General features: G+C 39.5%; 1 protein-coding gene across 6 annotated transcripts in view; it reads left to right on the forward strand.

Annotated features, from left to right (window-relative positions):
• The window catches only part of LOC145987634 (uncharacterized), a 529,186-nt gene that overhangs the window by 463,973 nt on the left and 40,268 nt on the right, over window positions 1-24,945 (forward strand). For all 6 annotated transcript variants that reach the window (XM_083122088.1, XM_083122085.1, XM_083122086.1 and 3 more), the window contains one exon: window positions 15,801-15,963. In XM_083122088.1, coding sequence (XP_082978214.1) covers window positions 15,801-15,963 — 163 coding nt within the window. The remainder of the gene's footprint in view (window positions 1-15,800; window positions 15,964-24,945) is intronic.

Genomic DNA, 24,945 nt, shown 5'->3' on the forward strand with positions numbered 1-24,945 from the left:
GACTGACTGCTAAAAAAAAAAAGAAGCATAGCCTATGTAACCCCTTCCCCTTTCGAGAATCCTGGGCACGCCACTATGCACTTCTGTGTGCCCCTGTACACTCAGCTTTTAACCTAGACGAGATTTTAGTCCTCAGAGACAGTATTGAATGAATTAGTTTAAAAATTGGCTAAGGAAGATCTTAGAGAGGCATATTTTCTTTTCTTGTTACGAGCCTGTCCTCAATTTTGTTACGGGCAAGAATAGCCTACGTGCTGCATCTTATGTGCTGATGTACTCATACTATAAAAATAAATCAATCAATAGTGTGTAATACACCCATATCACACAGCTCCATGAATAATACATTTTTTCTGAATTATTGATGAGAAGCGCCCCTCCCCCCCCCATTGATTCCGTACACCAATGTCACGTGCAACAGCGGAGGGAATTATACTTGAGTTTGATTCACACTAATAGATGGCAGCACTAAGATCTAACCAGTTGCTGCAGTGGATATATTCTATTCTCGCTACCATGAGAATCACAGACATCTATAGTAATAGACTGATACCATTCGTTGACATTTGGTCAGCTTGAAGCTTCGAAAACCAGACTTGGTGATCCTATAGCCTATGTGCATTACCAAGTTGAAGCCGGGAAAAGTAGCATTTTCAACTTGATGCCACATGGATGCTAGGAATATCAAAAGGAGGGGGGGAGCAACATGTTTTCTAGCTAGTTGCCAGACTATTCGAGTTATGGCGAGTCGATGACGTGATTAGACTCCAGTGCTGCCACCTGGTGGAGTGAATGAAATTTTGTTACTCTGCAACTGTGTGTACTTTATCGCCTGTAATTTACGTTGTCAGCCATAACAAGGGTTTACTGTTGCACCAGGCAGAAGCCACATCAAATCAGTGTTCGTTCACACTGTGTCAATTGGACCGTGCCGATGGTGACCTATTTATTCGTCTCAAAGGAATTCGGTTCCTCTTGTAACTTGCTATCTCTAGTAGTCGATTCTCGACTCGATCAGAATCAGGTAAATATTTGTTTTGGTTTCAGACTATCGCATGTTTTATTTGTATTCTTGTTTCCAAATTCGAAAAAAATAATGAAAATAGCCATGGACAATTTGCCGAGCAATACTTGCACATCCGACAGTACTTGATAATTCTGCAATTCCATGGTGGAATTTATACATGCGAAACTGTCCAAAAATTAACGAACACTATCAGATAAGATAGCCTGAATGCTCTTTTACTTTTCTGAAGATCCCCTGTGCATAGCAGCACGCCATGAAGGCGTATAGGCGGTGTGGGGGTAACGCCCCACACTTTCTTGATCCGGTCGTGAGTGGGATGATGTGATCAGCATCACGCCCCTGACCGCCTTTACCCCCCAGGGTTTCCCCCAGTCAGACGTAGTAGTCAGACGCGTTACCGACTGAGCCACCGCGGCCACTTTTCTGAAGAGGAATAATATATTTTAAATCGGTTATATTCAAGTAATTTTTCACGTATGCTTAACTTAGGTTAAATTATTCTTGGAAAGTCTTGGAATCTGTTAAACAGAACGGTTGTTCTGTGCAAATTTGTGATGACCACCAGCTTACGTCATACAAGAATTGCCGAACAGCGAAAGTGTCCAATGTTCTCACTTCTTTGTATTCACTTTGGCTGCAATACAAAGTTTCATGTAGGACATAGTGACTGTAGTTGTATAGAAACAAGTTACTTAAGAATACAGGGTGTCGCAAAACTCTTTCAACAACGCTTGGCTGCTGGTAGATATCATAAAAACAAGTAACTTTTCCCTATAAAGTTTACCTCGAAAGCGCTTAGTTTCAGCGCTATAAGCGCTTAAAGTCTATCCTGTAAGTATGCAACCCAACATAGCAAACGCTTGCTCTGACATATCTACCAGGGGTGCGTGGCAAGGTTGCCACTAGCGTTCCTCGTTAAGGGAAACGACTTGGAAACAACAACTTGAGAGTCTTGCCTGAGCAAAATCCAAAACATTAATGATACTTGCGATGTTGTAAGAAGCATTCACAGTATTTATAAACTGACCAAATCAAATAATGGGCAAACTGAAATTCAAGATTACTCATTTTAAAATATCTCCATAATTGATTGATTGATTGGGTTTATTTTAATTTGCTTTTCTGACACTTTTGGCTAATCGCGAAGATGAGGATGATATGATGAAATAACAAATGACACCAATGTCTAGACCAGGATTTAAACCCGAGACACCTGGCGCCGTAGCGAGCTGTGCTAACCACATCACCACGGAGTGTTTCGTGTATCATGCAATATCAACAATTGCAAGGGACACGTGAGATAGTGTAAATCCACGAACGAACAAATGTAAGCATGATGTGTTTGCTGCCTCGTTTCGAACACGCAGACTGTAATGTTATTACAATTTATTTAATAGAAATAAAGTGAACTAGCGGTATTGCAAATCGAGTTCGTTATAAAAAGCAGGCTGAAAAGAAACAAAAATCTCCGGCAGATGAATATTCTTGAGCCACTTCGGTGACTGAGTACGTTTAGTGATCAACACATGATCTCTCTCTACCGAATGTACCGGACACGAGTTCCGACCTGGACAAAAATGTCACTGAATCTTATGTCCTCGTATTTACTTTTGCCCGAAAGTGTAGGAAAATTACGTACAATGAGAATAATATAAATTCACACGATTATTCCGGAAATTCATCTAGATGTCAGAATCTCGCTCGTTTGCTACAAAATGTTGTTTCCAGGGTGAACTAAAAGTTGACATTTTGGTGCCTTCCGAAAATATTACTCTTACATTTCAATGTTGATATCAAGTTGCTACAATGAATGATAAATATGTACAATTTATGACGTGTACTCAATGGTTTCCTTTTGATTATTTTTGTCACGTTCCATGATAATGCAAAGCGAAGAACCAAAATGAGAAAACTAATTCGCACACATGAAAAGAGTGTAAATTACAAGGATTTCTCTTGATGTACCAATATCAAACGATATCGTGAAGTGCAGAACAAACTAGTACAGGCAGTAAGTATGCACCGAACTCAATGTAATTCCTTTCAATGAAATATTAATTTCTTCCTACAACTTCTTTAATAGAGCATTCAAGATTAACCAGTTTGAGTGGAGAGAAAGCGAGAGAGAGAGAGACAGAGAGAGGGGGGGAAGGAGAAAGTTTTTAATTCACATTTTCCTAGTATTGCAAATAATCGTTGGAATTTTCTTGATACCAATTTTTAAAACACATAATTTTTCTTACATGCATATCAGTTGTCGGTAAAATTTATACGTTGCCACTGTTCGAATCCCAGCTTGGGCATGTATGTTTGTGAGTGTCCATTCATCAATTTAATCATATCATCGCTCATCACCATCTTCTTAAATTAGCCAAAAGTGGCACAAACGGCTAAGTAAAAATAAAGCAAATCAATCAAGCAATGAATCAATCAATCATTAAATTAAAAGAGCCTCGCAATTATTTCCTTATGAGACAAACACGATTAGCAATAACGCTATTACAGGTAGGAAAAATTTTCAAATAAATTGTAATAACCCGGGTTCGAGTCCTGGTCGAGCCTGCATTTTTTGCTGAAAATTTCTACATTACAGTCTGCGTATTCGAAACGAGGCAGCAAACACATCATGCTTACATTTGTTCGTTCGTGGATTTACCCTATCTCACGTGTCCCTTGCAATTGTTGATATTGCATGATACACGAAACACTCCGTGGTGATGTGGTTAGCACAGCTCGCTACGGCGCCAGGTGTCTCGGGTTTAAATCCTGGTCTAGACATTGGTGTCATTTGTTATTTCATCATATCATCCTCATCTTCGCGATTAGCCAAAGGTGTCAGAAAAGCAAATTAAAATAAACCCAATCAATCAATCAATTATGGAGATATTTTAGAATGAGTAATCTTGAATTTCAGTTTGCCCATTATTTGTTTTGATCAGTTTTAAAATACTGTGAATCCTTCTTACAACATCGCAAGTATCATTAATATTTTGGATTTTGCTCAGGCAAGACTCCCAAGTTGTTGTTTTTAAATCGTCTCTCTTAACGAGGAACGCTAGTGGCAACCCTGCCACGCGCCCCTGCTAGTTATGTCACAGCAAGCGTTTGCTGTGTTGGGTTGCATACGTACAGGATAGACTTTAAGCGCTTATAGCGCTGAAACTAAGCGCTTTCGAGGTAAACTTTATAGGGAAAAGTTACTTGTTTTTATGATATCTACCAGCTCCCAAGCGTTGTTGAAAGAGTTTTGCGACACCCTGTATATTTGAACTTTATGTGTAGAAATTTATATGAAAAGTATTTCTGTATGTTTTCAAATTGTATACTGGGCATAAACAGGCTAATATCAAGCTGCAAGTTCAATAAAATTTCTTGATGATGATAATGTACGCTGTGAAAAATGTTGATCGCTATTGAGCACTGAACCGGACGCTCGTTCAAAATTTCCTTATCTGATCGATCGTGGCTGCGTTGATGAGAGTCCTCACCGGCAGAGAATTGTTCTAAATGAGGACGCTCCAATATCCGGTAAAATTAATCTCTTGAACCGTCATTGAGGGGAAAAACAAGCGTTGTGCGCCATGATGCCTGGATTAGGGAAACTGAAGCAACGGTTCAGAAATTACAGAAATCAATAATCGTTTCCTCAACTGTTCAACGTTCCTTTTGTCTGTTTTGTGTGTTCCTTCCTGTGTTGTTTGAGTTCATGGAGTCTGAAATGTATAAAATAGGAGCTTGATAGGTATGATAGGGGAATTGATATTTGAACCACGACAAGTGGTAGTGAAATGGAATTGAATCGTGCAAAAGTAGATGAAAAACTGCCATGACAGAAGTGGCGGTGGTCAAGTCTGCTGCTACACGGCAGACTCTGCGCAGAGAAAGGACGTTTGTTTGATAAGACCAAAAAAATAGTTTCTTGTAATTAAATATTCGTGTAGGAGACAAACAAATGATTGTTAGTAAAGGCTAGCAATTTTTGTTTGCGGTTATCAAAATGAAGGTAAAGATAAGGTAAAGTTCCCCGTGCCTATGAAGGCACATTTATGGGATGTGGGGGTAGGGCCCCACACATTCTCGATCTCGGCCACGTTGAAGGTGATGTGATCATCACGACGCTTTGGCAGAATTTTTACCCCCCCCCCCTCCAACGGGTTGCCCCCAGGTACCCATTTATTTCAGGCTGGGTGAACCCCAGAGCCGCATTATGCGGGGATCTTCCACCCCGGGAATAGAACCCGGATCTCCCGTGTGCAGTCAGCCGCTCTACCGACTACACCACTGCGCACTTCGAAATTGTATTTGTTTTGGTACTAGGTGAGGAGTACTATTTCTTAACTGTAGAACTCCACTTGACCCCTCCCCCAATCCCCAGCCCGAGATATCAGGAAAACTATACACGTATAATTCGAATTGTGAAATCTTAGCGTGAAAACATGAGGGGGTGTCACGGAAGGCAGCAAAATTAAATGGTCTCTGTGCATCGTGAAAAAGTACAAGACGACGAAGAACTGTTTATCAACAAAGTGATAGATGTTTGTGGAAAGGAAGCAACTCGGATGCAGTGGACTCACGTCTGTGAACTTGACAACAATCCCAAGGTATTTTCAATTCAATTTCGATTTTTTGTTTGTAAAGAAAAGTATTGATGACTAAAGGGCAAGGTATGAAATTTTACTAACCCCCTCCCCCAGTGTTCGGAGTGGCAATATCTACTATTAACAGGTGGGGAATGCTTTAGCCAATTTGGGGACATGTGGGGGTGGGAATGTATGTATGAACATGAAGAAAATGAGGTAGGTGGGGATGCCTATGCAAATTATTTCAGTGGTATTCTTTGAGATTTTTTTTAACTAGAGGGATAACATCCCCAACGTCCCCTCGCTTTGAGCACTGCTGCCCACCCCCCCTGAGAGAAAATCCTGCGGGCGTACTTGAGTTGAGAAGAAGGCTTTGTCTACGTAGAAGATATGCCTTGTTGATTTGCACAGACACATCACTGGTCGCTAAAACCACAAACAAGGACATAACAGTGTGTGAAACGTAAACCAGCGAAGATAATATGGTATCGATGCACACTAATTCGTCACAGGGAGCTATGACAGCTGTTAAGGTGCAAGATAATGAATGATAACCGCAACTACCACACTATTCTCACATACGGCAGCAGTGAAATGTGTTTCAAGGTTAACCCAATAATAAGCCAGAATCCTCAAGTCCCTGTTGAGAATATGCAATCTGCGTGCGTGGGATACGTTGACTAGAGCCATCTACCGAATCATTCCGAACTCACTCTGTTGTTACACAGAGTTAGGGTCAGATTTAGGCCTGGGTCCATGCGCGCCGACTACGTGGGTGCTCCGGGGCTCGAGCACCCACATAAATAATCTTGTGGGTGCGCCGCACCCACAGGATTTTTAGTTTGATAAAAACAAAATAAAGTAAATATTTCTCACTTGCCATTATCAAAAAAATAATAAGCAATTAAAACATTCAGATGGATGTTAAAATTTGTAACCTCTAAAACATAATTGTTTCAAATGTGTTTGTGCAAAGGCAACCAAGCAACACATTCCCCCCTTCCTTGCCTGTCTCTGACCAAGTCAAAGGCAGTCCCCACAATAACAATGGAAGTATATTGACATTACCAAAATTGCAAACAAATTCATAAGTGCAAGTGACGTAAGAAGGAATGTGTTTTATATTGAAAGTTAACATGTCATGATTATCATTATTATTATTTTGTACATAAAGTTAGTCATTTTGTAGTTTCTGTTCACAAACAAAATCCTTGCATAGTTCTTTCTGCAATGCAATTAAAATTATTTGCATTTATGAATATTTTTTTCATTTTAATTTGTATGAATGTGGTATTTTCTTTTAGTAACGTGTTGATAATATCATTGCCTCTTGCAATCATTGTGCATGTAAGTTGTTTAAATTATACAATACTTGATATTTACAGATCTAACCGCCATTCATGTGCACCCACAGAAATTTTGGAAAGTCGGCGCCCTTGCTTGGGTCTAGAGAGAGACGAATTTGAGGCTGCAACATTGTTGATCCGTGGACTTTCTTTCGCTTATTTTATCTTCGTAACATTCCTGCGTCTAGCCCAGTCATTACATTCTAAAAAAGAAATGAATTTTGCAGATCGAGCAATGTAACAGGCTCGTAGTGATGGTAGTCTAGGAGGCTAATCCTAGGACGCCACACAGACGGCGAAATTCAAACCTTGCAACCCCCCCCCCCAAAAAAAAAACAACAGAATAATCGACGGAGAAATTTACAACTTGGCAGAGGTATATTCTGGTAATGCCCCGCACGTTTTTAAATATGTTCTTTAGACCAGGGGTGCCCACAGGGGTGATTCTTGACGTTCCTGTGTCATGAGAATTTTTTGGGGGACAAAATTTTATAGTTTAGATACCAATTCTATGTATCTGGATGAAAAAAAGGGGGTGTAAGTTTCGTGTGATTGAATTATTAATGATTTTTCGTTATAGTTATTATGTACAGTTTTTCTACCTACCTGTGGGTGATCGCAGCGATCAAGTTGAAATGAAACACCACAGTCGCTAGAGTCGGCTATTAAAATTAGATTTCATATTGTGTACTAACCTTGACTACAGAAGGTGTTGAAAATTATGTCCCTCTGTTGCAACACATTCCTGGCATCTCCTAAGGAAATTAGCATTTACAAGTGAAAGTTCGTGTACTGTAATTCTCCAGATTTCTCGTACAATGGACGGCGCCAGAAATTTTCGACTGGGTGGGCAGAAGCGCCATATTGTTAGATTAGGGTGGGCAGTATAAATATAAGACCATATATACGTAGTATATATGTGTATGTAAGACGTAATGTATCCCCCTCTCTCAGGGGCGGCGCCAGAAATTTTCGACCGGGTGGGCAGAAGCTCCAAAGTGATAGATTAGGGTGGGCAGTATAAATGTAAGACCATGTATGTGTACGTAAGACGTATGTATCCCCCCTCTCTCTTACACTCCCGATTTTCCTCTTACTTCTTTTCCCTTTTCTTGTTTTCCTCTTTATTCTTTTCTAATCTATTCTCGCATCTTGTTCCATTTCCTCTCGCTTTGTCTCTCATGGACACAATTATTTCAAGGAAGTGTTTACACATGCGCAGCCATACACCAGCCATACATTCTAATCACATTCTCTCATGCATGTTAATACAGTGAAATAAATGTGAATTAGGTTTAAGCTTGTGTTGCAAATACAAGGCACATACTTGATTTTATGTATTCGGCGGCAATGATAGAAAGTGCGATGGTAGACAATCGTGAAGTTTCTCGTAATTTAAATGCATGTTCCTGAGCATAGTATTTTTATCGTATAAGTTTTGACTGAAAGAGTTTTCTTACTCCTTGGGGGTTACTTTTCTTAGCTTACAAGGTTTGTACAACTGACAAATCTATCTGAATGTTTGTAGTAGCAGCGATTGGGTGCCAACATTTGAGGGGCAAGGACAATATACGCAGGGGTGCCCATCCCTCCCAAGGCCAATGGCGCATCCCCACAAAAATCATGCCCCCCCCCCCAAATCATATCATTTGAGCCCTGAAACTATATCGTAATCCCTAAGCAGTATACCAACACTAAGCACTATATTTTAAGAAGTGATGTTACTCATGAATATGGAGAATATCGCTCATGTCTTGTAATGCAGCTATAGCATAAAAATTCACATCCACCTCAGTAAAGCGCCAAACACGCATTGTTGCAACAAACACATTATTGCGAGCGAAGCAAGCAAGAACATTTTTACATCCATTTCTTTGCAGGCTTTCAAGAATATTAATTTAACGGGGTGTCAATACTTTCTTAGGATCCCGGGATATTTAGTATTTTCCAACTTCTGTTTTGGCACGTTCGTGGTCGAAAACGTGTGGATACCATATCGCTAAATACAGTCTCCAAAATTTAATGTTCAAACTCTCTCTTCACTACAGAAATCCCTTGACAATCTAAGATTTAACACTTTATCAAGAGCTTCCTATCTCCCCCTTTAAATTTCTTACTCAATCCTACCACAAAAATGTCCATGCCAAGTTTAGACTTACTGTTGATATTGAAGAGAGGATATTGCCTCCTCCAAAAAATTAATTCTCAGTCTCCACACCAGAATTTCTGCAACTGTCTAAGACAATAGTAATACACAAGAATTGGATACCTCAATGTCCCTCTAACTAAAATACCCGCCATAATCTAAGACTTGGAGTTGAATACTGTCCCCGCCAACGTTTAATTCGGAATTCCCCCCAGAACCCACGTGTTAATTAAGGCCTAACATAAAAGAGTTGGATATTTATCCCCCCCTCGCACCTTCAATAATGACCTTAAACGTTTACTTTTCTTCATCTAATGGATTAAATATGGTGAATTTAAGGTGTAAAATTTTTACCTGTATTTTGGAAAAATATATAAATGTTCAATTTTACGTTATTTGAAGGGAAAAAATCCCCCAAAGAATCTCGATGGCGCAGCCTGCGCGATAATCCCCCCCCTCCCGTGGGCACCCCTGAATATACGTTTTCTTCGTAGAAAAGGCTTAACATAAAGAGGCCATAGTGCGGGGGCAAAAAGTGGCAAAATGTGGCGGGAGGAACTGCATCCCCCACTTCCCGCTCCTCCTAATCGCCGCCACTGAATGTTTGGATTAAAATGAACGTCTTATTAGGAATGATTTAAAACACACACGGAAAACAAATTATTTGTTCATTGTCCATTAAGTATCTCTAGCCTAATGAAAGGCTATTTTGACAAAATATCACTCGTTATAAGTAATAAACAAGTAAGATTGAGAAATCTGTTCAGAATTTAAGAGATTATTAGCTAAGTTGCTCTTCGTTTTCTGAAGAACTGTCATATTACTAATGCGAGAGAAGCAATACACGTATGGTTACATGAACATATTTTTTGAGGTAACAAAATGATTTAGGACACAAGGAATTCATCGAAGTTGATCATCGTACCAGTAATACTTCATCTATTTTTCATTGGGTTGTATGGCGTGACCATTTCGAACACACTAGAATGTCAACCTCTATCCTGTGCAGCATACCCTGGAAACTTTATTCTTTCAGGGTAACGAGTCCCTGGCGCCTGGAACCACTGTCAAAGTAATAATTTATGAGGATTTGTATTTTGAGTGTCAGCGTGCGTTTGTTTTCGTACCTTCGTTACTTTCATCTAATCACCGTTGAACCTTATAACGTCGTCATTATTAAAATTAGCAGAAAAATGACTTACAATAAAACAAATCAACCAGAACTTACTCTTCCAAAAATGCAGTTTCATTAGTTTATACCTCTTAGAAAGTTGAGGTGGTAGTTTGAATCGCACAGCGTTTCGTTAGTGGATCAAGGCAGCTAATTCCGTGAACAATGACGTTGTTTTCCGAAAGTTTCAAATATTTGTCTCAGGCAATCACTCTCTTAAAATAGACGCATCTTCTGTGGTGATAAAATGCCACGTTTGGTGCGAGTTCTTTCTGTATATTTTTCCCCCAATGGCATAACGCTGTCGCATTATAATGAAGAGGTCCTGTTTCGACTCCCCGTCCTCTGGTGGAAGCACAATGCACACCGGGTCGGACTACACGTTAAACTGTAGGTTTAGTCCCGATTAGCCTATCTGAGCATAAAAGTGGGCTTAGAAACAAACTAAGAAAATCGTCTTCTGGGTACTTCGTGACATTACTTTTTTTTCTTCTTTACTTCAGCTGCATCTACAGATTCTGTTTACATTTTCGGCTGATTCATGTGACAAAATGTATGTGTGGAACGAGGATTTCTAAATAGGATAAGCCACTCATTAGCAATTGAATAATTCTGTAGCTTTTTCCATATATAACTGATTTATTAAAATTTATTCACTTCGGTATTGTAGTGATTGTTGTGATTCCTTCTTATTAGTAGAACGAATATAAAGTTGATATTTCGTATATCATATTGATATTTGAAGGTGACAGGTATATAAAAATTGTAATGAAAAAAAAAGGGACACTTCTGGACACTTACAATACAGGACCCCTCCCCGTTTTTTGTAATATTTCGCATACTCACTAATTGAGGTCTGCTAATCACGAATTTGAAGTTAAAATTTGAGGGTCACGTGTAGAAATTGCAAAGTAAGTGAAATTGAGTGGTCCGCGATCGGCACAATGGTTGGTTATTATTTACTGAAAGATTTTGTGTTTCAAATACTTAAAAAAACGAAATATACATTCTTGATATTACTACGACCCCAAATTTTAACTGTTTGCCTATCCTATCCTAACCTAACCTTACCTGAATGGCGTATCAATCGTGGGGCTATTCGTCAATAGTTTGTGGGGCTACCCGTGCGTGGTTTTTCGACCCCAAATTTTAACTGTTTGCCTTGCCTAACCTAACCTAACTTAACCTAACCTTACCTAGAATAGTCAGTGGGGCTATCCGTGAATAGTTTTGCATTAATTGTGATTACGAACAGATAAAAAAATCTTATTTTCGTAGCACTTTAACGGCAAACGTTCATCATCGAAGACACCATTTTTGTAACCTGCAATTTTACGATCGATGCACTATTGCCAAACTTACCTGTAATCAAATCAGTCCACACTCCACATGTTCTTCTACATCGTGATTGTCGCTGTCACATGTAAGCACCTTCTTTGGGCAATATAAGTTTATTAATTAGCCCACGGCCATCCTCCTGCACACTCCACCTAACAATCTGTACAACATTAACAACATTTTTACTGTTCTCTTCCGTCATTCTTACACGATCCATGCTCTCCAAGTATGAAATCAACAGTGTGGCAACGCTGTAGACAGCATAACTAATTGCGAACGTCGTCAATTGTTCATATCAACAAATATGGCTACCATACTTGTATACGGAGAATCATTGCGAGAATTGAAAAGCTTATTTTACAACTTCTACACGTTAATGAACAACTTTTTCACCTCACCCCAACAACTTGAGATAAAGCATCACGACTAATTATTTCATGAGTATAAGACGTAGCATAGAAATTACAGAATGGTCCGGTATTGTAAATTCTTGTCTTAATGAATAACAGGGGTGTGCGGGACAGAATGTTTGGGTCGGGACGGGAATTTTGTAAATCCCGACATTCGGGACGAAAAAATTTGCTTTTCACTTTAAGTGATTGTTTTTGCATTTCTAGAATAAAAACTTACAATCTCCGATAAGTTCCAGAAACTTACAATGCAGAAAACTTCTATAATTAACGACTTCTTAAAGTGACCATTCGGTATTTCCCGACTGATTGGGATCCCGAGAAGTCGGGAAGTCATTTCCCGAAGTCGGGATCGGGACGGGAAATTTTTTTCCCGATCCCGATCCTGAATTTTCCTTATCCTGCACACCCCTAATGAATAACGTTGAGTCGATTACTGTTGATTATGTTATTTGAAGTCACACATGCCGCTGCTGTGAAGAGATAGATGTTGGTTGGTGATGCTGTATTTCCTGCAGTCTTTAACAATTCTGGTCCCATTTTATTTCTCTTTTTTGCTTTTGTATCACTTAACATTGAAAATATTCTTTCCGTTTCCGCGTTAGAATTTGGCAATGTTAGCACTATTTTCGCGAGAGTGGAAACTTTTTCAAAAAAGAACTTTCCTTGAAAGTTCTTGGTAACCGATAACATGTTTCAAAATTCTGATGGAAATTTGTTGGTTAGTTCTTTTTTCTCCTCCTCGCTAAAGTATCCAGATAAACTAATCCATTCATTCCAAACCGAGCACGAAAAAAGTGCAACTGACTGGCGAGTAAGCTTTGCACCTTTGCACAATAAAATGTTGTTTTCCAAGATTGAAAAAAGTCCCTACGTTTCCCTTATTTGGTAAAATCTGTCCCTACTCGGGGCGAAATATAGTGAAAAGTCCCTATGCGTAGGGAGATGTCCCTATGGTTGGCATCACTGCCAACAGGAAGCACCCTCTTGTGGCTGACAACTCCTCCAGCCCCCAATAAGCTGCCGGCGCTGTCGTGACAACTGAGGATAAAGTAGCGATGTCTAATCTAAGATTAGATGTCGGAAATAAGGTGCCAGAAATATTTGTATTTGGGAGGACACCTTTTCCAGCATTGCGACAAGGTACGTGCTTATTTCAATTGTAATTGTAACTGTAATTGTGAAAAGTGGAAACATTACAAAGCAAGCGGTTTCTGTTACGGACTTCCTGCAAGTCAATTTGCCGGGAACTGTTGCATGAAGGGGGCGCTCGGCGGCCGACGGACTGACGGTAAACTACTGAAATAACCTCCCTGTATAAGTAATGTGCATAGTCATATACCCTTAAATATATGTTACAAACTATAATAAATTTCATGTAGGCTATTTCAGATATCAGTATAATTAACAGACGTCACAGTAGACAATGTAATCAACAAGCGACAATAAATGCACTGAACCTACAGTTGAAAAGTAAAACACAGTGCAATGTGCCTCCGCCAGGTATCTAACCCAGTACCCCTCGATTACAGCAGTAGCCCTTTGGACGGGGTATAATTATAATAATTATTATACCACTATAAACAGCATGCACAATGAATAGTTTTTAAAAAATGTTTGCGTTTCGTGACTGACCTCCCCCCCCCCCTTTTCACCCTAGCCTCATCATTTTTTAATATAACTTTTCTATTTTCGGTTTCTTCTAGTGCAAGTTTCTGCAAAAATATTCCTCTTTGTTCACGTTGTTTCCACTTCTATGGTGCAGTAAATTCTTATATTCTAATTAAATTGCCCCTCCCGGTTGACTTTTCACAGTTCTCCCTTTAATTTGTACTTCCAAGCAAGCTCCTGCTACCAAAAAAAAGCAAGACTTTCAATTCTGGCTTGAGAAATATATCGCGCAATAATCCGAAAATTGCAGGCGCGTAATTCTGGAATTTCTCCCATTAGTCAGCTTCCTTCGTGAAATAATGAGGTAATATTTTAAGGGATTCTCACCCAGAAGATTTAGAGGGTGACTTCTTGCCCCAATTTCATTAAGGAAGGTCCGGGATTTCCCTCTCCAGGGGATGACAGAAGGTGGAAAAACCGTCTCCATGGCGACGAGTTGATTTCCACCTCGTTAGACATGGATCAACCAATCCTTGGAGAGGGATTGAGCGCGGCCTTGACCTGGCAAGAACGTGTAGTCAGCAGCAGAGTTGCCAGCTCGTGGTGAAGGACTGTTACTAGAAGTTTTTGTTTTGGAGCACACTGAAAGGTCACATATCAGTTCACTGCCTTCTAAAAGCACGTTTACTTCCAGATTTCTCACATTCCAACTGAACTAAAGTCTGCCCTTCAATGATCTGCGCAACATAAATAGGACGACAATAGCATGAAATCTGACCAGCAGCCCAACACATACACGTAAACGTTTAACCGCAAATAACTTTTTCGTACGGAAAGTAAATATGTGAATAGTTCAGGCAGGTTTAGGATGGCTGCTCTTAGCATTTGTTCGTGTGATATGGAAGGGTGGTGAAACTATGTGGTCATTTCGAGGTCTCCCTTTTTGGACAACACTACATAAACCTTGCGTTCTGACGTCACCGGTGAATGCCGGCTCCCATGGCGGAGTCGTTAGCACATAGCGATACGGCGCCAGGGGTCCCGAGTTTGAATCCCGACCTGGACATGGATGTTTGCGAGTGCTCATTCATGAATTTCATCATATCATCCCCATTTTCGCAAATTAGCCAAAAGTGGCGCGAAGTAAAATAAAGCAAATCAATCAGTCACCGGGAAATGCTTTTATTGTTAGGCTATATGCCTACGTTGTTTAGGCTAGCAAGGTTTACTTCTCTTAGCAGAAATAATAAATTTGCAGTGTATTTATGCTAATAGAACCAAACCTAACTGGCCTAACAAGGTAGGCATTACTCGACTGACGTCAGAACGCAAAGTTGCTCTAGTGTGCGATAAGGAAGACCCGTCATTTTGAGTGCGAGGAGAGCAGTGCTGAACGACGAGTATTTATCAGAACAGATTTGGTAGCAGGATAAGTCACTTGAATCTAGAAACGTAATGCATAGATCGCCAGTGCCACCAAACGGAAAGTTCGAATAAGGTGGCCGCAGAACCTTCCTTTGTATGGTAATGATTGCGGGTGGTAAGACTTCTCGTTATTCCTATTCCCTTCGGTGCTAATAGCCTTTGTACCGAATTTCATGAATATTAGATTTAGCCACATTTCTTAGCGAGCTCTTCGCTAAAGTCTCAGCGTGTTCGTGAATATATTCATTGTTCTTGCATTGGATTCCTTGAAGTTTCAGTGTAAGATCATATCTTTAATTTCTTTTTTTAGTAGCTATAGTCTGTGTTAGCACTGTATACATTTTAAATCAGTGATGTACCTTATTGGCACTTTCATGTGAAAAACCACCAATAATACCACTGTTTGGAATTCTTAGAGTAACGGTAACTTGTCACTTTCTGAACAAAGTAACTTTAATTCAAGTACTTTTTCAGACAACGAGTAATGGAATTATCAGTAATGTTACAGTTGCTTTTCAATAGCTATGAATAAACGTATTGTTTACTAAAGAAATCAAATTTGATTATTTTATCTGTTTACCAGTATGAGAAAATATTTTACGAGACGTAACTCTTTCAAGTATGAGAGTTTACTAAGAATTAACTTACATAAATTCGTAATGGAATAACCTTATTTATAAATATATTTGCAACTTTGGGGAAACCTGGTGAAGTAATTTTAAACCTTTACTTTTTTCTTCCCCCAGGGTAAAGAAGTGATAACGGATGAGAGAATTACGATCCAGACAGATGAGCGGATGTCTTCCCTGACAATAAGAGACATCACGGCGGACGACAGCGGAAAGTATGTTGTCAACATCGATAATCCATTCGGTGCTGATTGTCACTTCGCCTCTGTCGCTGTCGAAGGTGAGTATTTATTATTATTATTAATTTTCACATGTAAACAGGAATTCTACTACCGGTACGTGTCTGAAATGTACGAAGTTCTTCATACAATTTGTACAAACGAGTAGAGATTGACTTGTCTCGAAATCCATTGAAATATTGGAACGAAGGCAGGCCTCGCAATCCTTGAGCAGAACGAGACGGATATCTGCAAAATCGAGGCGAGACTGAGAATGACTATTCAAGAGTATAGCAAGTGCTAACCATTATTTCATGCAGTGATATATCCACTCTGAAAGCCTGTGACTGTCATCTTTTTATAACATTCACAATTAAGTTTTATTGATGATAAAAATCTTTGATAAGAAGAAAGACATTTCATTTTCACTGTTACTGTTTTAATTATGTATTATGGGATATAGTGTAATATACCAATTCGTAAGTAGATTTCTGTATTCTATTTCTTAGAACAAATAATATATTTGTACTAGTTGCTAATTCAAAAACTAACAGCAACAAGCCCTTGCTCCAAAACTCTTCACCATCCTTCTATACAGGAACGATGCTGTCATGAATTTCGGGAATTTTCACATTGTAGTCACCGGCAATAATAATGGGACATCTAGGTCCTGAAACACTCTCTCCCCTGTAAGGCGTTGAGTGTTGCCTAACTCTACGGCGATAAGTGGATTTTAATAGCAAAACGCCAATCCTGAACCTGAAGTAAGACTGACACAAGCTCGTCGCAAGAACATCAGAATTTCAACTCCAGGCAGTCGTGGGGAGAAAAAATGTCTTCCCTCCTCTCCCTCGCAAACATTGGGTGCTTCAATCTCAATTCAAGTATTATCATTTGAGGAGACACGTACATTGCGTAGATTCTGAATTCTTAAGGAAATGCCTCAACTTCCACCCACACAATCGCCCCTTTCTAAGAAATGAAGAACCGTCACTGACAAGTCTGTATAAGGGCTCGCAGTTTGTAGGAAGGAATCCCTAATCGCAGCCTTGGAGAGCTGTTGGCGAAGGTTAAGCACAACGCTCGCTTGTTCTCGCATAATGATTGCACCACAGTAATATTCCAGCCTGATGAGTTTAACGAAGTACTTCAAGGATGCCCCAAGTGATCGACTCCAGACGCCGTCCAGTGTATTCAACCGCGTTCGAAAAATGCATCGCGCATACCAAGGTGCAATATATCAAGTGGGTCCATGAGGACTTGTTGAAAGTTCATTCATTTAAGAGAAATGACGTTTGTTTCTTTAATGACTGAAATTCTTTGATTTGCTGAACGTTTTGACGTATTGCACACATCTTTTTTCAAGAGCTAAGAAAAAATTGTAGGTAGTAGAGGGTGTGCGGGATATTTTTTGGTCGCAACGTTCGGGACGAGAAAAATTCACTACTTCCCGACTAAGTCGGGAATTTGAATTTCTCGACTGTTCGGGATCCCGAAAAGCCGGGAAGTCATTTCTCGAAGTCGGGATCGGAACGAGAATTTTTTGTTTTTTACCGATCCCAGTACCGACTTTTCGGGATCCCGCACAACCTTAGTAGCTACTGAAAGAGTAATTGACTAATTGTTAAGTAAAATCTGATTAATTGATTTTAATTTTTTGTAATTAATTTAACAAGGTGGAAACGAGATTTTTTTAAGAGTAGTGCAATTGTAATTACTTTTCAATCACCTTTTGTCGGTGACTTTCCTTGTGCTAACTTCTACAGAGTTAGCAGTGCGGGGGACAAACCTGGCTAAAACATGTCCTCGTCGCATTTGCCTTAAGTCAATCCAACCGACAGATGGAGCTGGCAGCGTTTCGTCAGGGGAGTTTTCTAACTTTCCGAGACATGGTGGCTTGTAGAAGACAAGATGGTTATCGGGTCTTCCGTGTAATCTCTCTCGGAATGCCACCTTCGCCTTGCGCTAAAAGCAAATCGTCGTTGTGGCCCGAAAGGATGTTAAGGTCGAGTTTGGAATGCAGGATCTCCTTCCATTCGGTAGTAGAAGGATCTATGAAGGAACTCTAGAGAGATAAAGAAACCTTCGCTAGCTACGTCCTACTTTCTACAGGGATAAAGGAAGTCGTAGTAGAAAGTTACTCAGTTGAATCCCTACCATAGATAAATGATCCTCACACTCCTATCGGTTGTCCAAGGCGAGTACATACAGGCAGGTCAATTAAAAAAATGCATTGAATGATCATTGGTTCAAGAAGTGATCTCACTTTCGAGGAGAATACTATAAACTGAAAATATGTCTGCGAATTAATCTTTTTTGGGGGGGTCTATTGCTAGGTCCTCCAGGGGTAAATAAGGATAACAACTCGCTCCTTGATGGTAGATATTTGGAAACTATTATTATTAATGTACTAATTGTAGTAACAATAAATGTTAAAATAAGAGCTCGCAATGAATCCTTCATTTCCTCGCACAAGTATCTTTCTCGGGAGAGAACAGTCTGTTCGGATATTTTTTTGTTTAAAAAATATCACAAACTGTTACCATATTAGCCACTTCCATTAGCTGATCTTTATATTTGAATTACCAAGAATAATTGACCACTTCTATTTTTTCTTGTCCTATAAATTGTCGTATTAAATTTATGAATATATTACTCGCTTTAGCCAACAATAATCAAAATAAGTACATGTCTAAATTTCGCAATTTTCATTTGTGGAGTCACTGATAACGTTTGAAAATATGAAACAATAATGAAGAAGCGTAGGCTTTATGTAATGGAAATATTCGTTACAAAAATCACTATTTATTAGGGGGATACCCTTATCACCCCCTCTGTTATTTCGCACCCTGCAGGAACTTAAATTCTTCAACACTCTAACTAAAGCCAAATTTAACTAAAGCGTATGTCCCGACAGCCCCATTTGGATAGATTCGAACTAGAATCTCTAGTTTCGCAGTGCGCTACGCTAAACACTACTCTTGTTTTTGTAAGTGGTTCAAGGCTTTTATCAGGAAACAGTGACGTGTAACGAAGCGTCACGTGCTTGTTTTGGACAGAATGTCTTGGAAGAGTCGAGACTATGAACCTTGCAGCACAGCTGACTAATTTTGAGAGAGAAAAAAACGCAACAAAAGCTGAAGAACGTGACGTAGGCGAGATACACTGACATGTAATAGCAGAGTAGCAAACATAAGCTGGATGACTTGGCGTGTCTGCAACAAAAGCAGCATGTTGTGCACCGGGCTGTGTTGAAATGGGTGCTATTCGTGTCAGGCTTCCTGCGCGTGTTTTGCAGTGAAAAGAATTGTGCAGTAAGTGCCTTTGCAGTTGGAGGCTGAAAGATACTCGCTTTTCTTTTGTTTTGTTACGTGTGCAATGGCTTCGTCAAAGAACCAAGATGTGAAGTGCGAAACAGGTTAGTTGAAAATAAAAACTGGTATCGTGAAAGTACATAGAAAAATGACGTGACTTCATAAACTGCTGATATTCTGCAAAAAATGTCTAATTCTTGAATCTTGATGTAATCGTGACAGTTATCGTAATTTGATTACTTTTACAAACCTCTTCGCTTGCATCTCTCTCTTGCGTGGATATTTTCAATCAGACCCTTCAGTTCAAGTTTTTAAAACAGATCGACACAATACATGACTCGTAGTGAATCTACATTGGTTAGGTAAAGGTAAACGGATAGATGAGGAACATAGGTACAGTCAGTAGGAATACATTTTCTGTACTAGTGTTATTCGTGAAGAGAAGGGCTAAACATTGAGAAGTCAACAGATGATTCTCAGTGCATACCAAATACGAGTACCGCTGAAATTTGGAAACGCACAAAGTGCCAATTTCCAACATGTATCCCAAAGGTCTTGCAACAAACCCTGAATGTTTGCGATTTCCTAGATAACTTTTAATTTATAAATAATGAATGTCCCAAAAGTAACGCAGGATTTAATTTAAGGAAAAAAACATTTCATATATTTATTAGTTGGCAAAATTTATTACATTAAACGAAAGAGTGAACATTCCCATTAAATGTGGAAGAGAATATCTGACAAAATGTCCTCCACGACGCATTTGACACTCGAATTCTTTTTACAATATTCTGAATAACTTTTTCGCATAACTGTGACTCAATACCTTCGACAGCTCATTGAATTTCTGCTTTCAATTCAGGAATCGTTGTTATCTTCGCAGCATAAACTTTGGACTTAATGAATCCCCAGAAGAGAAAGATCGCACGGTGTGAGGTCGCACAGTTGTTTCATTTGGGGCGCTTCTTCTATCAAAAATGTCAGGTAATTTGCCCATAGTTTCCGTATTTGTAACGAATTTTAACGATCGTCACTCGCTCCTTCGTCATGTAACGCTCCATATTGACTAACCGCAATGTTTTTCCTACAACATGTGATCTCTCAAAACGCTGCCAACCCCGTGGGGAAAAAATGACGCACAATTAAAATCCTGCATTACTTTTGGGACACCCATTATTTTATTTTAAGTTTTTCACGACTGACTCTTCCGTAAAAATTCAAGGCTGACAGTGTTGCCAGCCCAGATTATAAATGCACCTGAAATGTCTTTTTAATTTCGCGCATAAAATCACTCTTTCCAAACCCATCCAGTGCTGCAAACATTCGCAAAACTTTTGAAACAATATCACGATAAATTTCACATTTTCTCTCCCAAATAGTATTCTCGGGTATACTTAGGAGAAACTATACTATTTATTTGTTGCAAAATAATGTGCCGTAAGCTATCCTGAACAAACTTTCCTAATTTAATTTACATTTGCTACCTGCTTAGTCTCTGGGACACCGACGCCGCGTCACCTGTGGTTCCTTATCACGTCATTTTATTCAGAGAGGGAGAAGAGCCGATAATTGCATGCGAACCCACGAAACGTGATTTGCGATCTCTGACCTTGATGACGTAACATTATTCGTAGGTGATCAACCTCGAATCGACCGAGCGCTCCGTAAAGGATCCTTGACACTGCTCAGTGAATCGTGTGGTGTAAGCGTTTCAGATTTTCCGAGACCTGCTTTTTTTTTTTTTTTTTTTTTAAGCTGATGTGTAGGTGGCGGGAGGATCGCGTACACAAGTGACGTAAGCACGTGTCGTCCGTTTGCAATACTGGCCATTGGCCTTATCTGCTTGGAGTTAGTCAGTTGAATGTAACATGTTTCGTGCTTGTTTGCCGCTTGGCTTTGATAACTTAATTGATCTCTGGTTCTTCGTAACCCACTTAAGTTTTGACGTTTTAAGCTCCCTTTTTGCACAGGTTAATCGGAAATGGATTCACAGTTCAAAGTGTGATCCGAACCGAACCACTATGTGCCTCCACTGGACATCGAACCCGGGACGACCTGATTACAGGGCGGGGACGTTAACACTACGTCATCGGTGGGGAGAGATCATATCTCGGTTTAAGCAGTGATATGTGCTCCTTCATTTCATTTCGAATCTCTGGGGAGGCTTATGACTTATATCTACATCTACATATAACATACTCCTCTATTGTTCACAGCGTCAAATCCAGAAAAAAAAATTGCAAAATATCTGCAGAAAATTTGTTTTAAGCCCACTTTATGCACAGATAGGCTAATCGAGACTGGACATTGTGAAATGTGGCTGCAGAACCCGGCACCCCTTGAATACAAACTGAGAACCTTACCATTACGCCATCGATCAGGCTTGTTAAAATATGGGACTTGCTACTAAAATAAAGACTATTCTTTACCCCTCCAAATATTGGATATTGGGCACGGCAGTTTCATGGAAATCGGAGGGGGAGACTTAGACCTCCCGTGTAGGTGTATTAATTAATTACAAATTGCGCACGCGCGCACACACACTATATTATATGTATATTAGCAGGTAACAATATGTTATAAGCACATTCTTACTTTCCAAAGAAGCGCATGTGGGATGGCAAAACGGATCCGGATCCAAAAGTACCGGATCCGGATCTGAAAATTCAGGATCCGAAAAATTTTAGGATCCGGAACCAACCCGATCCGGATCTGGCCATCCCTACTCTGAAGGATGGTTGGTTACCCACTACCACCCTTAATTCTACCAAGTACATAAGCTGTGCATTATTCAGAATAAATAATACTAACCAATCAGAAATTTTAGAATACGTTTAGATTTTCTGCACAATCTACTTGATGATACAGAGAGAGAAATTTTGTGTTAATTATATTCAACATATTAAAAAACAAGAAAAAAACATTTCGGGACAGATTGCAATTGCCATATTTAATTAACTGTATTTACTCGTATCACCGCGGTCACCTTTGCGGCAGAAATGCATGACACAAAATGGCACAGTCAACGGTAAAATTAATATTAAGGGAAATGTGTGTTATCATGTTTTTTCACCTTGTTTTTCTCAAATGTGAGGATTATGAACCCATTTTATTATGAATTATAATTATATCCTTGAGGAGACTATTCTATTCGATCCACCAAATGATTCAATATTCAGCAATAGCAGATTGGGGGGGCGTAGGGGGCATTTCGCCTCCCCCTTCAACTTTTTCCACTATTGCCCCGCACTATGCTAAACCTTATCTAAAGAAAAGTAAACTGTCCTGCTCCCCAGTATTGGAACCTAATCGCATCCATTGAACACAACTGTTTATTTTCAATATTTCGTGCAGTTAGTGTACTGAAAAGCATTTTGTTATTAACTTTTACGGACCTCGTTCAAGAAGAAACTGTAAAACGTAGGGGGTAATTTTAGTTAGAAAGTTTACTCTGTGTTACCCCTGACATAAAAATCTTATTTTTTGAATTTTGAAATCAGTGGGACAATTTATTCTTTGGATTAAATTAGATTTAAATAGAACTTAAGTTGGTTCCTGCATTTTACACTCTATATTTTCGATCTAATCCACCCTTTTCACTTTGGTTATTCCGTTCGAATATTACTCGTACATGAACTTGATTTCTGTTATTAACTATAAAAATAACACGCTTTCTGCTCTTGTAACTTAAACGATGCCAATTTCCAGGAGGTTGGAGGGTCGCTCCCTGATTTTCACGGTAACTCTAATTACATTGAACCGTAAATATTAAAGAGACAAATTATTTTTTACCAATAACAAAAAATGGCATTGAAATAACATGCTAAATGTGCTCCAGAAGTTGAAAAGAAAGTCGCTGGTAGAACAAACTGTGCGAATAAACATAATGAAAACTTTAAATTCTGCCTTTCTTCCGTCTTATGTTGCTCCGACCGATACTTCAACGCCGTTACCATTTCAATTCTAATTGTGCTGTCCCTCTGATCTTTACCTTATTTTGGTTTTTATAGTGGTTTTATTACCCACTTACGGAATTCATACGGCAGTTCCTTTGGCGACATTCTAGGCGCTGGATACGCTATTTAACTGAAGCTAATGGCACGTGTTGTTGCCCTTTGCGGGAAAACAAAGTAACAATGGCAAATTGTAATGTTCGTGTGGCGTTTCATTTATGCTTTCTTATTGAAGCAAGTGCATAATTGCTGTGTTCTCGAAGAAACAATGAAACTGCTATAAGTGCATTAACAACGCATGCAAGATTACATTGATGTTACTGCAATTCCGAATTCAAAGTTTCGTATCTTTGTAATTAAGTGCCTTGAGAAGGCTTTATCGGAATCTTTTATATCCCTATACTTCACTTTCTTGTGCTGTGGTGTGCACCAAATACATAATACTTGTTTTATCCTCGGCAAACAATAAGGCTAGCCGGATCCGACACGACGCGATCGCGACGACTCATTCTTGTCGCAAACCGTCTCAGGGAAGGTTTTACCATAGACCCTTGTTTGCGGCCGCACACTGGACGAAACATTTGAAGTCACCTACCTTGTGACAGTTTGCAACAAAACAACAAAGGTTCATGAAATTTTGTCTCGTATGGAGTGGCTTGCGACAAAACGATCTGCGCATGCGCGAATCCATTCACTTTACCACAGATCTCTTAATTACAGACCAGAAACTTGAGCAACTTGAAGCCAGCAATTAAATCACTGATTCTTACATTAACCCTCGGATGCATGTCACTTTTTTTTTACAACTTTACATATGTGGGGTCAATTTGACCCCAATGCAATTATGCATTGAAATAAGTACGACAGAGTAAATAGTTCAGCTAATATCGTTTATTGATCAATAAATATAACTCTGAATATAACATAGGAAACAATTGCCCTTTTGTTATTATTATTTAAGCCCCCCCCAAAAAAAATAACAATGTATTGACAATTCACTGTTCTACATATTAATGGAAGTTAAAAAGAAGAATGTGCCGGCCTCTCATGGCAATTAAATACACCTCACTCGCATTCTGAGCACACCACAACCACACTGCTGTGGACCTTGCACACAGGTTTCCCACATCTTCTGCAATGTTCCGTCGTCTTCCTGTCCTCTTGTCATGTGCAGAACTGGCATCTTACTCTTTTCTTTAAAGATCTATCCTCCAGTCTCTGTGCCTACCTTACCACGCCGCAAAGTTTCATTGCCTCGGTTACTGGTTTCTTCAGGTTCAAGCTTTGGCACCTCCCCCGCATGTGAGGAAGAAACAACTCATTCTCCAACTCGATAAGGAACATACGGCGTCTGTGACTGATGCTTGAATAGTAATTAGAATGCTGTGACAAGTAGCATGTGTATGCATTGAGAACGCCTACATTGATTACATTATAGAAGAGGGCCATTGGCCATCGAGGTGTCTGTCTTCAGCAGGTGTATGTTTGAACCAGTTTGTCCATGGCGTCCACTCCACTCTATATTTGGTTGTAAAGCTTTATGATTTCTGGCTTCTTCTTAGAATCATCATCATCAATGTGTATGTCATGATGCATGGTACTGAGTAGAATGACATTTTTGTTTTTCTTTGGCACGTAGCTTACCAGGGTCTCATTTTCATGGAAGGTTAATTGTGATGTGCAAGGCTGTCTTGTGTTCATATTAGTAAGTGCAGGTGGGATTTCACGTCTGTTCTTCTTTACTGTTCAAACAATGGTTATATTTTGTAACAGGAGA

Source organism: Lepisma saccharinum, chromosome 5 (genome assembly GCF_977018435.1).
Source record: "Lepisma saccharinum chromosome 5, izLepSacc3.1, whole genome shotgun sequence".
Taxonomy (NCBI): Eukaryota; Metazoa; Arthropoda; class Insecta; order Zygentoma; family Lepismatidae; genus Lepisma; species Lepisma saccharinum.